Source organism: Hypomesus nipponensis, chromosome 15, assembly GCF_054491055.1.
Source record: "Hypomesus nipponensis isolate SF chromosome 15, ASM5449105v1, whole genome shotgun sequence".
Classification (NCBI taxonomy): Eukaryota; Metazoa; Chordata; class Actinopteri; order Osmeriformes; family Osmeridae; genus Hypomesus; species Hypomesus nipponensis.
The window spans coordinates 14,237,823-14,255,789 of NC_140375.1; the positions used below are offsets into that span (position 1 = coordinate 14,237,823).

The following is a 17,967-nucleotide window of genomic DNA, read 5'->3' on the forward strand; positions in this document are numbered from 1 at the left end:
CTGCTGCTAGTGGAACACGTCCACTGCTAACTACTAGTACCTTTACCATCCTCCCTTGACTAGGTACACATGAAAGAGAAAGGAAGAGTCTGCGGCTAGTTGGGGGTGAAGATAATACCATGACCAACTGTGTTGTCTCTGGGCTAGGTTCAAACCTACTGTATGGTGACATAGTCAAATATCACAGGCGTAAACACACACATAATACTGTAGCTGGATGCCTTTTAGGAAACAGAGCTCCCGAGACACATAATGGCTATCGAAAGGTTTTTGTTTGCGCTGAAGAGAGGGGTGACTGACCCTCGCTTGGCCATGTCCCTCAGAGCCCGCAGAAAGCATGCAGAGGTGCAGCGACGCATGTATCAGGAAGGCTGCCAAACCAACACACATACAGTACTCACAAACAGACACTAATGTACCATCTCATCACATTGTATTTACATTGAACACTTTTGAGGCATGTACAGTCGTGCTGTGTGCCAATAATTCATTTTGAGGTCATGTTCACAGATGTAGTGATAACTCATTTCAAACTGTTTAGTACCCATAGTTGGAAATTGCATTCCAAAAGACAAAAAAGCACTATAAGTATACAAAATTATGCCCCAGCCACACGTATCAGATTGACTCATTGTAATTCAAAGCTGAGTGTATTTTCCAGATGATATACTTTAAACGCGGTAATCATAGGTAGGGGGAGTGATAGAGAAATGTCATTGTGCAAATGATTATTTTATTTATAATCCAAAGTAGAAGCGTAGGCTGAATATCTGATTAGTTGGCTCAGAATTAGAGAATTTTAAGGGAATACTGGGGAGCTGTAGTCTTCATAGCTCTGTCCTGTGTCGTAATACAGCCAAAGAGCAGTGAATGGACTGAGGACTGACATTTGTCACATCTTTGTATAGTGACAGAAGCCTTGGTCGTTCAGCTGTGCCTGACGGTCTCCACTGTGGTGAATGACGAGAGGAAGGCCAAGGTTAAAATGTTACAGCTTTGCCTACGCATGCTTACATCGCCATGGCTCCAGAAGTGACCATTGGATGGTGGCAAAAATATTCTAAATGAATGATTTGATGGTGGCAAGTGTGAGACAAATTCAATATTTGAAGAGACAATTGTACAATGGTACTGAAGACGAGAACACAGCACAGTAGCACATTCAACAGACTTGAAGTCGGATGGAAAAATAGGCTGCAGAGCAGCACTGTGGTATCCAGGTGGACTGCACAGTACTGTTCACAAACCATCTGGTGTTTATAAAATCCTGCTTCACCTCACTTCCCAGCACTCATCAACCAACACCTCTCCCTTTCAAATAGTCTGCTAATCAAATTACAGCGCGTCTGAATGTCAACGTGAGCATCGCAGTTCTCCAGCAGCCTTTGACGGCTCAGGACAGCAATAGCTGTGTTAGGACTAGCATGAGGTATACACAGAGGAAAAGCCAGAGATATAATCAGCTGAGCATAGGGACTGGTATTGGTTTAAGCATAAAGCTAAAGATGGATGAAAGGGGCCTCCTCGTCTGAGGGGGTCGATATGAGACCGTGGTGGACAGCGGTCAGATTGAAAGGCTTGTTGAGAATGGCCCTACAGGCTATTAAGGGTCCAGGGCAGGTTGTTAAAGTGGAATGCAAGGTAGAATCAGGGGTAAATCACACAACTCAGGTCTGACTGAGGGTTCATGGAGTCACTGTCAGACAGAGCACATCTTTGAAGGCACTCAAGGAAGGAGCACTCGAGAGACATTTGGAGTCTTATTAAGAGAACAACTCCATACGTGGGGCCTCTCAACAGCTCCAAACGAGCAGGGATGGTATATTCTGAATCTGAAATGTTTTGTCATCATACTGAAAAAATATTTCACAGTGGCTCCCTCACAGAGGAATGGGAGTGTTTTCATTCCAGAAATTCATCAGCTCTGTGCCAGGTAATACGGCGGCCAAATATCCCTCTGTGAAGAATAAATTCTCACTTACCAGGAGTGCCTTAATCTAAGAGTCTGAAACGAGGGGTGGGCAATAAGACCTAAAACTGAGGAGAAAGAACTCCATAGCAACACTGAAGACATTTTGTCAAAGATGAACCGTAACCTATCACATGCACTAGCCCTCGCTGTCCTCTGTTAGAACCCATCGTTCTTCATGAACATCATCCCCATCCTCCTCTAACATGAATTTTGTTTGGCTTGTATTATTTGGTAGAGACAGTGAAAGAGTGACAAGAAAGGCAGGGAAAGAGAAAGGGGATAGCATGCAGGAAATGGCCCAGGCTGGAATAGAACTCGGGCCTCTGCAGTATGTGATACACGGCACCATTAAGATGAGAGAGCCCTCTGGACACAGCTACTGTCTCAACTCTTTGCTAAACCGGTAACCCCTCATCAGACGCATCACTCGATCCCATAGAGATTTGGTTCACCCAGTGAGAACTGACACAAATCCGAGCAAATGATATATATCTCTGTAACTGCCGATGACGACACTCGAGCAAAGAACCAAAAGGACAACAAAGACAGAAACAATAACAGAAATAGGAACATTTGCTAGACTGACTTGAAAGGCCAAGTTCAAAGGAATATGGAATTGCGGTTGCATTGCATCATATGAGGGGCACCCTGAGTCATCTGCTGCCAAGGCCACTACAGCCCAACCTGCAGCCGAGCGTTCACCGAGACACAACAAAGACTCAAACTCCATTGATCTTGTTCATGAATTTATACATCACCTTGGAAAAACCTCAACTGTAAATTCATTGGACACAATTTAACAAAGTCCTACAAGAATCTGAGTCTTTTTGTTGAGAATTTCATCATAATCTGACATCCGTGTTACGCGCAAGTTTCTTTTCCCCCCCTCAATTTACCCTATCACTTGAAAAGACGAAAAATCTCAAAGCCTGAAGCTGTGTGATTCAGAGGTAGAGTAAGGCTGGATCATAAAGGTCTAATTTAAACTGTTTTTCGTACGCATATCTGCCAGAACTCCCCCCCCTGATCGCCACACAACCCCCACAGCAGACTAAACACAGGGTGTTTCCCCCCAGCGCAACCATAATGACACACTGCTATTTCTGCCCAGCATCTGGAGGAGTACAGCTCTACTAACTGCACACTTCTTTATTTGACCCCCCCCCCCCCCTTAAAATCTTGTACGCTGATGGTAGGGCAACATTTTACAAGCAAGTCTCGGTAATTCTTTGTTGTAAAATGCTTCTACAATTGTTGACCAGAACTCTCAAGGTTGTGAATGAAAAGATCTCCACAGAGCCCGGAATTTCTAGAACGGAATTACATCCAGTCTGTTCGACAGGAAGTGTACTATCTCCTCCAGCAGTGCTGGAGCACATGGCTGATGACCATGGGAGCAGAGGGCATGCACATATCAACTCACCATTAGATACCTCACTCTGGGAGAAGGACATGGAATACGGATGTCTTGAATGAGGAGAATGAACCCTTGTGTGGTGTTCATAACTGTTACTTACCTACTGATCCTGAGTCTGATGGACAATACAGCTGTATTTTAACAATACAGCCTTATTATTTTCTGAAAACTAACCCCCAATTTGCACCTTGCTGGGGTAGATTATGGGTATGGTAAGACGTTTTTAGACTTCCACATTATTTGAGTTAACATACAATGCATCACTTCAACCTGTTGAACCGCTCTGTATTTCTTTTCTTTAACTACACTTTGACCAGAGTTTCTCAGTTACCATAATATGACCCAGTCTGCAGAGCACATGGGCACACTGAGGCACCAGGCCCTCTAAAAATGCTAACAGAAGACCCACAAACCACTACCCTGGTCTTTGAGGCTAACTGGTTAGGGACCACTCCCTTTAAATGTATTTTTATTGCTTTTGCTGTCCAGAAGTAAACAGGGAAAAAGGGATGCCATACACTCCTGACTCCAGAACTGTACTATCATATACAGCAGTTCATAAACAAAGAAAAATAGCCAAAATATGCCATTTTCATTAACATACTATTAACATACTAACACGTAACCATTATGTTAGGTAATGTTAATCTTGAAAGTCAAAGTAATTACAGAAGTTGATCCTGTCCTACCAAGTATTCTCGGGAGAGAAAAGTTGTGCTGCACTACCTGCTCTCCTGTGACCCGACTGAGTGGACAGGCTCTGATTTAGGTCCATTTGGAGCCTAGGGGCACCTCACAGAGCTCCAGGTCTGACAGGCTAGCTGTCTAGGCTGTTAGCTTTGAAAGAATCCATTCAAAATTAACTTCTAAATTAAACATAAGTGGCATTCAACTACAAAACATTAATACAAAAATAATTAAAGTTAAAAAAAAGCAGGGGGGGGGGGTAAAGTTTTGCTTTTAAGTTAAACGAAGAAGAATGCACAAAATAAACAGAATTAATAGGGGTCTAATTGCATCTATAATTAGACACCTCAGAGACACAAAGCTTTGACTAATTAGAGCAGCTAGAGGAAAGCAAGGAAGGGAATGAGAGAATCTAGCGAGGAGTCTTGAAAGGCGAGCAGCACAAACCAGGCAGAGCTACCCTGTGAGTGGAGAGGCCTTTGCCACCTCAAGGTTACAACACAGCCAGTCTGTGTGCCGCAAATGAAATACTCAAGGAAGACATAAGTCTCATTAAAGCCTATAAAGGACATCCCTAATAAAATCCCAGGCCTGACGTGTAGGAGCTCTCCAGTGATGGCTGATTAATTGCTGGTGCAAATGAAAGCTGGAGAGAGAGCCAGGGCTCCATGGGTGTAATTTATCCTCCTCTGTCCTGTCTTGTCCTCCCTGCCTGGGGAGATCCAGCAGGAATACTGGGGCTTGAGGAGGAGGAGGAGGAGAGAGCAGGGGGGGGGGGTGTCTTCACGTCTTCCTAATGTGGGGAGGATATCATGTTTAGGTGGTAACAAGCTGGAGGTGTTGACACCAGGGAGTTTCAGAGAAAAGAATATTCCCATAACAGGTTATAGATTGATAATGATGACCATAACAGGCTCTGTGGAAGAAATATGGTGTCACAGCAAGATGACCCAAAACATATCCCATGCAGCCATACATCACATGGAGATTGTGCTTATTTCTTGACAGCCAGTACCATCATCCATCACTGATATAACATCACAGATTGTCTGACATGTGTGTTTCATCATTGCATCATATTAGTTTGTCAGATCCAAGTTTATGATTAATAGAGTGCTTTCGATGCCAGGGAGGGTATATTTGTCAAAGATATGGTTAATGAGAGACTAATTACCTCAGTAAAGGGCTTTGATGCCTTGCCTTTGATCATCTCCAAATCTGACTGAGCTGGATTTATCATTAGTAGGATGGACTTAAAGAATACCTGGCAGTATTGGGTCTTGTAACCTCACTGCCTAGGGGAAGGACAGTCAGGGGGTGGGGGAGGGTGGTGTGGGGGGGGTTGAGGACAATCTGTCCCCGAGCATCAGAAGACTTTCTGGGTCTGGGCCCACACCCGGCCTCAGGCAGCACTATGGGGCCCTGGTGTATGTAGGCCAGGGGAGCATTGGGAAGGATGAGGGGAGGGCGCTGCTCATCAGATCAACGTCCAATAATAAAGCGACCTCATCGTCGTCATCGCTAACCCTTGTGACAGCGGGCACGGCCGTATGGAGGCAGGATGGGAGGCAGGATGGGAGCCAGGATGTGTCAGGAAGCGTTTGACAGCTGGAGGAGGAGCAGCTCCAGCAGCGAGCGCCAGGCCTAACGAGACGCTCCCTCTCCCTCTCCCAGACAAGCCTGACAGGCTGGTCTCACAGACAACTAACTCAAGCAGCCACATCATCGCCCGTGTGCTAACACGGAGTAGCACAGACGTAGGAACAAGAGGAAGCGCAGAGGAATGTTAACAGGCGGCACACGGAACAGTGCCAAACGAACGCATCACAGACAGGTTATCAGCGAACGAGCAGCAGCACAAACGTGGGCGCGGGCATCCTTAGCGTTGAAACCACAGACACACTGACACATTCAATGTCACTCCAGTTGGTGGGCTTGGGAGTGCTGCTGTATTAGCCCACTCCATAAAGACTGCATGTCATGAGAACTAGCAGGCAAATGTCGGGATTGATGATGATTTAAAAGGCTGTGTGTGGAGATGGTGCATCTAAAAGGCTCCTGTCAGAGCGTCTGCAATATGGGGTGATGCATCCTTGTGTCACCTTCAAATGAGCCTCTTCCTGACTGAAAGCTTGATTGGGCCCATAAATACCAATTCTAATTACATCTGCAGACACACACTTGTCCCCTATCCCCTTCCATACCATCCTGACAGTGTTGAGAGTAAACCAAGTGGCCTTCAATGCATTTTTGCATATCTTCTCTGACTCATATGTCTTTGTGATGGCTTAATACTCCATAATTATGCCTTTGTAAACGTCAGTTGGCTGGGCTGGCCGGGCCCGGTAATGCATAGCTAGCGGTCGAGGATGGCGGTGTTTTCCTGTAGATTGCGTCGGTGTTGTTGACATGAGAGGTGATGAATCTTCGGAGGTGACCTACCAACACAAAGAGTGATGGCGGGAGGCGAAAAAACAAAAAAACAACACCCGTCTCAGTCTGACGTCCTGCTCAGTCTGGGGAATCATTGCACACAATTACGTATAATCTCTGTACAAGGAATACCTGGCACCAGAAACATGACATCCATCACCCTGATAGTTTGTTTACTCATAATTCATCATTCTAATTTCTACATAGTTTACAGTATGAGACTCCATGACTACATTTACATATTAATGTCAGTGGAATGTGAAGGGTTTTACTGGCAGGTGCCTTCCTCAAGGGATGCTGGCTGTCATTAAACAAGCAGTTGTGGAGTAAACTGCCTCCCATTAAAACGTGTGCAAGCTCCATTGCACCTAATATAAGCACAATAAAAAGCAGCTCTTCATTTCTCTTCTGATTAATTTGACGACAGCCGACGGGTCAGTCTGCTGCATGCGTCTCTCAGCTGTCACCTGAGTCGTGAAGCCTTGCTGTTAGGTCGTCTCTCCCTTCGGTTTCAGCTCCACCGCGGAGATCTGAATGCTCGCCGGATCGCACTTTTGCTACGTCATGTTTTCCTCAGGACTGTCACAATTCTTCTTCCCCTACATATGTAAAGCCATAAAGGGCTGTGTAAAAGGGCTGTGTGTTTTCAAATAAAATTGCTTAGCAATTGCATTCCATGCAGGATAAGACGGTGAACCCGAAGCAGTGCAGAACCAAAACCTAATATACAGATGTAGAACATTTGAGATTACCTTTTTAATAACATTTGGCGCGAGAAAGTCTGTTTATTGATATCAAGTCTGTTTATTGATATCAAGTTGTTGTTGAGTAAAACAACCAGCACGGATCAATGAAAACAATCAGACACGTTGATAGATGTCTGAGTAGGTGAATCAAGACAATAGTACAGCTTAAAGGAGTATGCCAGCATCTGGGTTACCATCTATGACCAACATAAGCCTCTTTCAAAAGTCATCCCCTGTCTATGGCAAAACATCCCAGCCCACTGCTTATACTGTGACATGATTTAATTACCAGTCAGGGGATGACTCTGTGTCTTAAACTCTCATTATCTGACCGAGCACATTGCTGGGTGAGCTGGAACATGTCAGATTTGGAGCACATGAAAGGCTAAACGGCAGTCTCTGCCGCCGCATGTGGCTAGCAATCACACTAAACCAGAGGGTGTCAAGTCAAATCAGCAGTCTGATTTTCATCACACACGCAAAATCAGAATCTAAATACATGGCCTTTCGTTCACATTCGAACATTATCATTTTCATCAGACACATGGCAGACACACAGTAAGAAAACAAATTCTTAATTCTAAGATTTAAGCAACAATGACCCTTCAAAGACTTTTTCTATGATACATTTGTGTTTAGTTTTTCTAACAAGGAAATATTGAGTTTTAAATCGGTATATTTGTTGCTTGAAACACCCATGTGAAAAAAAAATACTGATCTTTCAATATAGAAAGGATTTTCTCACCAGATTTAGCTGATTGTTGATTAGATATCCTACATACTGTAAGTTTTATAAGTATATACAGTATATGTTGATGAAGCCAAAGTGGAACTTTGGCTAAGCAGTTTGACTGTCCTCGCAACTGAAAACATTATTTTTTCGTACGTATAAGTACAGTGCGAAGGTATTACAGACTTTCTGATTGCATCCACCAGAAAATGTACTTCAGGATCCATGCTACTGTACAACCTTTATTGTTATGCTACAGTAACTGAGTATACTCATTATAGGCTGCTTTCAAAGTCACATTATAAAAGTCCCTGCATCAGCGAAGACCTAGAATTATCTAGCAATATGGAGGAGGGGTCCTGATTGCTGAGTGTTTACTTCCTGCTACATTTGACAATGTGATAAGACTGAGTCACACATTGTTTGCCGCCAAACCTTTCATTTACTGCTAACAAAAAACAGGACAAATCAGAAAATCTTGAATGTGAAGTGGTCCAAATGAATACGCCCAGAATTGTGTATGGTTATAGGGAAATCTGAATTAAACTTGCAATTTAAAGTCATATTCAAAGTCAAGTATGTGTTCTGACAGCATCTGCAGAAAAACATTTTTGTTTAGACTTCTCTCATCTCACAAGATTTCCTTTTTACTAAACTCCTAGAACATGTTACTGACAGTCCGTCTTAAGTCTAATAAAGTGAACAAGATAATCCGACTGCCTTGCCCCAACCCAATTACTGACAGGCCGTATTCTCAGGCTTGGGAAATCATCCTTAGTTCTGGCAGGGCCTTTGTCACAAAGACCCATCCTTGCTCTCACAGAAGACACAATACTCCTGCCTGCTCAACCACAACTTCATGCTCAATCAATCATTTACATCTCCCATACCACCCCATCTACATTTTCCAATAAAACTCTAAATTGATGGATGTCATCTTACTGCTCACAGGCCATAAGTCCTGCTGGTTTCTAATAACAGTGTGTTTGGTTTTTATTAGGTCTAGACATCCTATTCTTTTTAATGCCATCCTGAGGCTTGGACTGTTTGCTTTATTGATATTGGTTTAAGACAGTGGAAAGTTACCCTTGGAGGCATGAATCTGCAAACAATCGGTTTAGAGGACGAGAGTATTTTCACATTGGAGAAGGACGAGGTTGACTCCAAGAAGGAGAGGCAGGAAGAGGGGTATCTGGGATAGATTTGTTGATGGACTGTAAAGAATAACCACTAATAACATTTCTGGGATCTTTGTTGGCTCATGACTGGTATCCAAACTAAACATGTTAAACAAAGGTTTGATAACAAAGTAGTCCTATTTAACAATGCTAACTTTATTCACCACCATTATGTGCCGAGGAAAGGCATTCAAAGCCAAATCAAAGACGGTCTTTTTTCTAAGAACACAATTTTCAGAGCCATGTAAATGTATTCCAAACAAACAGCCACAGTCCACAATTGTGTTAAGCTCCACTAGTGAGAAGGTGCACGCACAGACTGAATACTTAAGTCCATACCCTGTCGTAGAGGGCAAAATCCCATATGTTCCAAATGTTAAATGACAGACACTGCCATGAGTGGAACAACACATGAGTTTAAATAGCTTTGTTGGTGAAAACTCTTTCCCATTCATTCTGTTTTAGATCCCAGTGAAGGAAAATCAATGGGCCTGACTCGGTGGAATTAGATTAACATTGTGGAGAGGGTTCAGTGTTCAGGATGACTAAGGGACATGCCAGCAGAGCAGATGAGGGGGGGCAAGGAAGACAAGAGCTCCCTACCTGAGACCAGACGGTTAAGGATAGACTTCTGCAGGGCTGCAGTGCTACAAATGAACAGAAGAAGTGCACAGGAAAGCTGGAGTATGAATTGTATGAATTGAATTGAATGACTCTGACAGGGTCAAATACCACAAAGATTAATTATGACAAAATGACTTCTGAGTTCTGACAATGAAATATCTGTTTACACGGCTCAAAGCAATCCTGTTCAACGTAGTTATCCAACGCTTGTACTGGACCACTACGATCACTGATTGGTTGTTTGGCAGAATACTTGCTTTCCAGGTTAAACAGGATTAGCCCAGCTATAGGAACAAAGTCCGTATTTTCCTCTTTAATACTATCCACCTGTCCTCTTAGGAGGATGAATTTTGGTTTCCCACTCCCATTAATGGCATAGCCTTACTGTCACCCCTCAACAATGTTGCTCAAGTCTAAGAAGTAATCAATAGGCTCCTGGTTTAGGCGGACTGATTATTATTGCTTGGGTTGCACGCTGCTGATGGGTTTGACAATGACAGATTAGAGTAGTGTGTCTCAGAGTAATTAAGATAGGTCTAGTGTCAGGCTGATAACTCACAAACTCAATGCCCCTAGGCAGACTGCACAGCTCCATCACAGCCCTCTGTCATGTAAACACTGCTCAATTATCTTATATTTCACCTTGAGAAATTACATCAAGTTTGAGTTGTGCCAACTGTTGATACTGTTGTATGCACTATTTTATGAAGTCCCCTTTTAAATTTTTTCGTACTGTCATTTGCACACATGGTGCCACTGCCAAGGCAATTACTCCCTATGCAATACAACCTATAACTGCTTTATTGGACTTTACAAAAGAATGAATGGAATACAAATGGTAGATTGTTGTACCTTGAAGAATATGATAATGACTGAAAGGGATTGTGTTGAGTGATGAAAGAATAAGTCTTGGGAAGTACGTCTTGAGGGTCTGCAAGTATATCTGAAACTATATCGTCCCCTTTCAATTCTCCAGCAGTTTAGGGTAAATACCAATTTTCCAGAAGCGAGCTGGCAGTGTTGACAGGTGGAGGGTGGAGGTGCCGTGCCCAGGTCCAGTCAGATCCGGCTGTGTAAGTGGATAATATGTATGCCATTCCAATGGCTCTGTATAACGGCATCTGCTAAGATAACAACATCACTTAACCATGATGAGCCGTGTCTACAGAGACTGCAGCACAGAAAAGAAAGCAAATAATGAATGTGCTTTGCCCTGAAAGTTTCTTACACTGCTCTGAGCCCGTTTTGAAGGTAACTGTCTAAGGCCCTGTCCTAGAGGAGAAGGTATTTCAAATGTGTTGAAGTGATGGTGCAATTCTATGTATGCTGTGCCCACTTGCCAAGAACAACAGATTGAGTCTTACATGCCGAGGTGTTTGGATTAGAAATGATAAAGTTGAAGAGCTTCAACCTTCAATACTGGTCAACAGCTCGTCTGAGAGCGTTGTCATTGACGTGAAGGACGCCCTGAAGCATTCTTGAATTTAACCTTCTAGACATCCTCGTACTGCATCTCCCTTTGATTCCACGACGTAAGTTATGAATACAGCTGTAATACTACTACAGTTGTATCTCAACACTAACATGAAATGGCTTGACAAGTTCTTGACCTGAAATAGTGCCTTAAGCATTCCACATTCTGGTAGTTACCAGTGGCTTAGCGTTTCTGGGAAACATTTCTCTGTAAACTTCATAGCAGCCAAAGTGTCCTATATCTTCATCAGCAGGAAGAACTAGGCTGAGCTGGTACTCATCCTTTCTTAATGGTGTTTGTGTTTGCTCCATCAACCAAACTAATGTGCACTCCATGTCCTCCAAAAACAAAAAACAAAGCAATTCCATTTTCTCCCGGTGATGTTCTGACAGGGGCCAGGCTGGACAATGCAGAGTGCTCCCTGTAATCCAGGACAGGGGAAAACAATGTCATATTCATACTGAGACATCAATTCTCCTCATTACCACAACTCTACCATGAATGGAGGCTTCTGTCCTCACAGTCATGAAAGAAACCCTCATCAGTCTCTCACTTCTAATTGACTGTTTACTACAGATCAAGAACCACTGTTCTGATGCAGCCCTCAGCGAAATTCCCAAACTCGGGTTACACTGGAAATTCCAGCCATGAGACTTGGTAGTTTGTTTGTAGTGTTTATTCATCACATTTTTCTTTATACAAATACTACCAAATGCTTAAAGGGACAAGGACTTCAACAGCTATTACCTTTGAGCCTGACATGGCATGTATCTCTTGAAGCCAGGGGCTATCTGTGTGCTGACATGGAAGGTTGAAGCGTGTTCCCTGCTTGGAGGGAGCGTCACTATGTCTTCAAGAGGCAGAAAAGCCTACAAGGTCAAAGACAGGGAGACATTCTCCTGGCTCCGTTTAGCACGGCTCTCTACAAACACGGTCGTCCCGGTGACTGCCTTCAACCTGTTTGGCTTGGGAAGACAAATACAACGAAGGGAGCTCACTACTCACTCTGAGTCTAAAATGATACAACTGCGAGAGCTTCTTCCTGTTAGAACTACACAGGAAAAGACAGCAACAGCGAAGGAAAGTGGAATGTGAACGCACACGTCAAGGGCACACACTCAAATGGACAAACACACACACACACATAAGTATGCATGCTGTATGCACACACGACCCAGACACACAAGAGAACGAGACACAGAATTAGAGTCTCAAGAAGAAGAAAATACTGCTCGAGGCTTTGCAATCTCCTGTCAACTCTCAGTGATCATAGCAACACAACACTGAATGATTTTATTATATACGCTAAGTCATTGCTACTACAGTACACAATCTCTTCCACAAGCTGCTCAGAGAAGGGATGCCAGTTCTGTGGATTATTCTGTCTGAAAAAGCAACATCAGCTGCCACAACATAAAATAGTGGCGTACATTATCTAGCAATTATGAACAGGCATATTAAGCACAGCGTAATGTAATTTTAATGAGCTATAAATTCAATTTCTTTAAATAGAACAGTTTATTATTGTTACAAATGATGTAGTGAACCCAACGTAAAATGCAGGCCATGAAATACTTCACAAGCTGGCACGTATTAGGACTATTAGCCGGGGTGTTAAATTTAACTCGAAAAAGGATAAGTGTCTCTCATGGCGAGGTTTTTGAGAACTGCTATATGCGGTGTGCACCAACAGCAGTTCCAACATGATACAATACTATAGTGCCAGCCAGCATTCAGAAGCACAGGATGAACAAACAAAGAAGACGTGCAGGACATGTGAACAAAGTAAAGCCAGATATCTTTCAAAACTAGCCCAGTGGGTCCCATTTCAGTTCATCAAACCTCCCATGGCAGAAGGAAGGAGCATCAGGAGCAAGAGAAAGAACATCTCCCCAGTTTGCTGTTTCTAAACCGACCCCTCCATGAACCCTAACCCAGTCATCCACAATCAGAAGGCGGGATCCCACGTTTTCGACCTGTACGACCAGCACAGCGTGTGGTAACGGCGATGTGTTTCCTGTGTTTGTGCCGGAGCCCTGTCTGTCAGCAGCACCTAAGGCTCTACAACAGGTTGCATCGATCCACTTCAGCGTCACTCACTGCTGATGAATGAGATCAGCCCTGGATCACAATACGAGGAATTACACAACCCAGTGAAACAGCATGATTACGCCACAGCTGATATGGCTCATAATAGACATTGCCTCTAGAAAAACACACAGATTAGAAAGGCTGTCAGTGTTCAGATTGTTTACGTTTCATGTATTATCGAAGCAGTTCATCGCAAAACAGACGAACCAAGGTAGTGTATCTCTCGGCTTTAGTTATGAGTCATCTTCTTCCTACACTATCACTTGCACAGTCCTCCACATCCACTATGAAAAATTAAGCAACTTCTTTTCTACGTCTAATGTCCTTTTACGCTTTAGCATACCTAAACCAACCAATCACGTCACAGCTACCCCTCCTTGGTCTGCCGGGCCAGATCTTCACATCCACTCAGAGCTCCAGTGTACTTACATCATCAAAATATTGAGCTATTCAAAAGTCCTGAACAAGAGGAGTTGTCAAACAGCATACTGGCTGTACAGGTGTTTTGAATTCAGTGGTCAACCCTCTCCTTGCTGGCAATGTGTTGGTGCAATGGCAATCAAATCAATGAAAAAGATCTGCAGTCACATGACTTTCTTGGCTTGGAACATTATTCGCTCACAAAAAAACTGCATTAATCTTTAAATGCTGCAATGCTTAGCGTATTGAGGCATGAGCTATTGTGCATTTGTGGGGACATTCTGATACGTAATTTTGAGGTGGATAACAATCAATAGAGACAGGGAGATACACTCCACAATACAGCTGATGCATTTCAAAGGCAATTCAACATTTATCAATTTAAACCAACAGATATAATTCAATTTCAACCTACAGTGGTATTCCATACAGGGACCAAAGAGAGAAAGAAAGAGAGAGAGAGAGAGAGAGAGAGAGAGAGAGGGGGGGGGGAGCGAGAGAGAGGATGAAAGAAAGACAGTGAAAGAGGGAACGAGAAGAAGAGAAAGACTCATTTCCCACAGGGCGCATATAAAGGCATAATCTCGACATGCAATATTCAAACATTTTTGAAGTAGCCTGAGACCTGTTGCTATTGTATAAAGATAACAGATAACCAAGAAACACGGAATCTATTTCAAAGTTAATCTCTTTTTGGCTCCATCAAACCAATATTACCAATACAATGTAGTTTCCAATTGTTAAAATACGTCAAGGAGCTGGATGCAGCCAATTCGGTTATGGTATGACCTAAATTAGTTCATACAATGAGAATGGCCGTTTACTATATTTTGGGGGTTATTGTAAAACACGTATTTGGGTCGTGAAAAGATCAGGAATGGGTTTCGTGTACGAGGGAACATTTTGTTAATGATCTTTCAGTGCATCTGTGTGGTGAAAAAACACAAGTCCGTCAGGTTCTGAACTCGCATCATTGTTGACGACCCTTGAAGGACTAAACTGTCTGACACTACCACAAGGAATGAACAGGTTGAATGGTTTGCCAACACAATCCCAACCATTCAGAACTCTTAAACGACAGAAACGCAGCAAAGTGGCAAGATTCTGGGTAGTCTATCCAAACGTCATGCGCCTAACCTGTTCACGCGTCGGGCTAAAGGACAGACTCACGATGGCACCGCTGCAATGCGTGTTTTTCATAACGCATACCGGTTTCCGCACATAACACATTTATTTATAATAAATAATTACACTAGGTTATTTCCCCGGTAAAAACTGGATTCAAAGTTAGGTCTGTTTTATTTGTACTCCGAAGTCGAGTCGTCACGCAAGAAGTTAAAGACTGGTGTTGGATTGCTTGGTTGGTTAGGCTAGTGGACACGGTTTCACAGAAAGCCTTTCATTATCTATGTTTTGGCAGTATTTCGGCGCAAAATTAGGACGTCGGGTTTAGACTTTCTCCAAGCAACAGTAACACGCACTTTTAGTTTATGTTCCAATACACTACTGAGAAACAGTGTGCAAATGTAGCCGATTCGAGCCATTTTAAATCGGCAGAAATGTACTGTATTTATAGGCTAATACATTTCTTAAAAACTGAGTAGCAGAACAGATTTGGAGTGAGGAAATAAGGAGAAAAGTGACGATGCTTAGATTTACAGTAAGATGATGCGCATCCGTGCCAGCTCGTCTCAAGTTAAATAGTGTTTTCCTTCCACTTTGAAATCTCTTATTACATGTTTAGGTAAAAACGTATTGCAAGAAAACATACCTTTCAGAAGAAACGCTGCTGAAATCACGAATATAGAGAGAGAAAAAGTGAGAGATCCGTTCCCCGTGATCGCCATGTTGGACACCTGCTCGAGACTGGCGGTGCTAAATCACCTAGAGACGGCCATAGGATGAGAGTGGAAGGAGGGAGCAAACAGGGAGCCTGCTGTCAAATGAGAAACCGACAGTGACATTTGCCATCTATCGTGGCAAGCTAGCTTCTGTTTAAGATTTAGCTAAATTTAGTTTTTACAGCCTGCGTGCATTCCATAAAAGAAGTATTGAAATCAGTATTTTAATGGTCTTTCCTTGAATTTAATGTGTCACAATACATCTGCAGCCTCTAAATAATTTAGCCAAACTGATAGAAGCAATTATGGGATTATGTTGGAGTTTACACTTTTATTACGGTTTTAGGTACAATCGTTTTAAAGACATTCAGTGATTTCTGAAGTTCGTTCTTGATCGTCACCGTTGTGACCATAGACATAATAGAGCGCCCCCTGTTTAATTCTGGACGAATCATTATTACTGTAATAAGACTAATCAAAATAGAGGGTGAAAAGATTGTAATTTTCATGGGAAGCTGGGTAAATTGGATCCTTAGCCCCCACACGAAGACAGTCTGTGTGCGATAACTGGTCCTGCATTATTCCTGCATCCATCTTGTCCACTCTGGCTAAAGGAGTGTCACAAGGAAGGGTGTATAATGTAGAATCTCATTTCCTTTTTTTTATTGTGTTAAAACACGGCAGGAAAGCTAATTGCACAATCTTTTTCTCCAGAATTGGTGTCACTCCTCATTCCACTGATGAGCAGATAGCATTTAGAACTTCACTCTAAGGCCGTTTCCATCACTACAGATTGAATTTCCCCACATCAAATTCATTTGTGATGTCCTTATCTGTGGCAGCCCACCAGCTCGGCCTGTCACTCACATACGACTGTGGAGACATACACTACAGTAGGTGTTTTTCTCTGAGTAGCTTTGTTTTTTTTCCCAGCTAGTTAAATGATTGGCAGCTTCCATGAATTGTATTACATGAATACCTGCAGTAAGAAATAGGGCACATACCTCTGTAAGGTAGTGGTTGAATCAGATTGAGCTTTCAGTGCATTAGCACCATGGGTTGATAGGCCAACGATGACCAGCATCTGTGTCGCTACATAGTAGTTAAAGTCTATTTTTAGGAGGAGACCAATTTATCCTCCCAAAGTCCAAAACTTGTGCTGTCCCTGGTGGTCTTTCACTTTGGTTGCAGCTGCAGCCAGTCACTCAGCTGCTGTGTAGCTCCTCTCTACTTGTGAGGACAGACGGGGACCCAGGGCCTCTCTGAGGAACCGACTGTCTTCCATCCAGCAGGATGAATAATGGATGCTACTGGATCAGATGACTGAGGCGCTTCATGTGGGTCATCTGTGGTAATGACCAACCTCAGTCAATGTGTGTACTGTATGTGTGCTTGTGTGTGCATGTATAGTACACTCCGTTTCAATGCATGCGTGAAGTGCACACTATATGTGTGTCTTTGTGCTCTCTCTCTCTGTCTATATGTGGGCGTGTTTGTGTGAGAGAGGGAGGTAGCATGTTGGTGACCATTTGGCAGTGGTTTCTCTAGGAGAATAGATACAGTTTGTGAATAGATTTAGATAAGTTGTCTCTGTTTCTTAGTTCACAATCATTGTTGTTAGCTTACAATCATTTGTGTATTCATGTCTATCCCAGCCTCAGACCAGACAAGATAGCTGACCTTTCCCCAGAAGTTGATTGTGTCTACAAAGGCTAAAAGCAAGCAGTCAAAGGACAGTTTTTTAATACTGGAGCAAAAATAATTTTAAAAAAGAGTGAAGAAAGAGCAGACTGTCCCTCGCTCCTTAACCTAAGACTAGAAATGCAATTCATTTGTAATGACGTTTTTGGTGTTGTGGTAGGAAATCAATCAAATTAACAGAAATAGAATGAACTGACGTTGTAATCAGATCAGGCAAACCGTTTACTATGGAAAAATTCTCCTACTGTTGTGAAAGAAGGAATAATGGATGTTTGTCAGAGACCAACAGTAGTATTGTACAGAGGAGAATACAGTGAGAATCCTCCTCAAGGAAATAATTTTTCATAATAGCAAACCTTTCTCATAATCAACAAGTTAAGGTTTAATGTTAGGAATTTGCAAATAGTGTCACTCTCACCTATCGTTAGGTGGGTGTGATCTTGTTTTGTTTTTCTTTCTTTGTTTGTCACCCTCACTTTCCTTAGTTGTGGACACACCCTCCTCTTATCTCCCCACACCTGACACCAGTCACTCATCAGCGCACCTGTCAACAATCAGCTCATCAACCACCTACAAAACCCAACCCGACCTTCCTCTCCCTGCTGGATTGTTTGTTTTTCTCATATGCTAGCTCGGTCTGCTTTTTTGTTTAT

The 17,967-nt window shown here is 42.9% G+C and overlaps 1 protein-coding gene across 1 annotated transcript in view; it reads right to left on the minus strand.

Moving 5' to 3' along the window:
* cadm1b (cell adhesion molecule 1b) overlaps positions 1–15,620 on the minus strand; it is a 69,100-nt gene extending 53,480 nt beyond the window's left edge. Inside the window, exon 1 of the mRNA XM_084674564.1 lies at positions 15,544–15,620. Within this exon, the coding sequence (XP_084530690.1) occupies positions 15,544–15,619 (76 nt within the window). The 5' untranslated portion in view covers position 15,620. The remainder of the gene's footprint in view (positions 1–15,543) is intronic.
* Between the last annotated feature and the right edge of the window lie 2,347 nt (positions 15,621–17,967).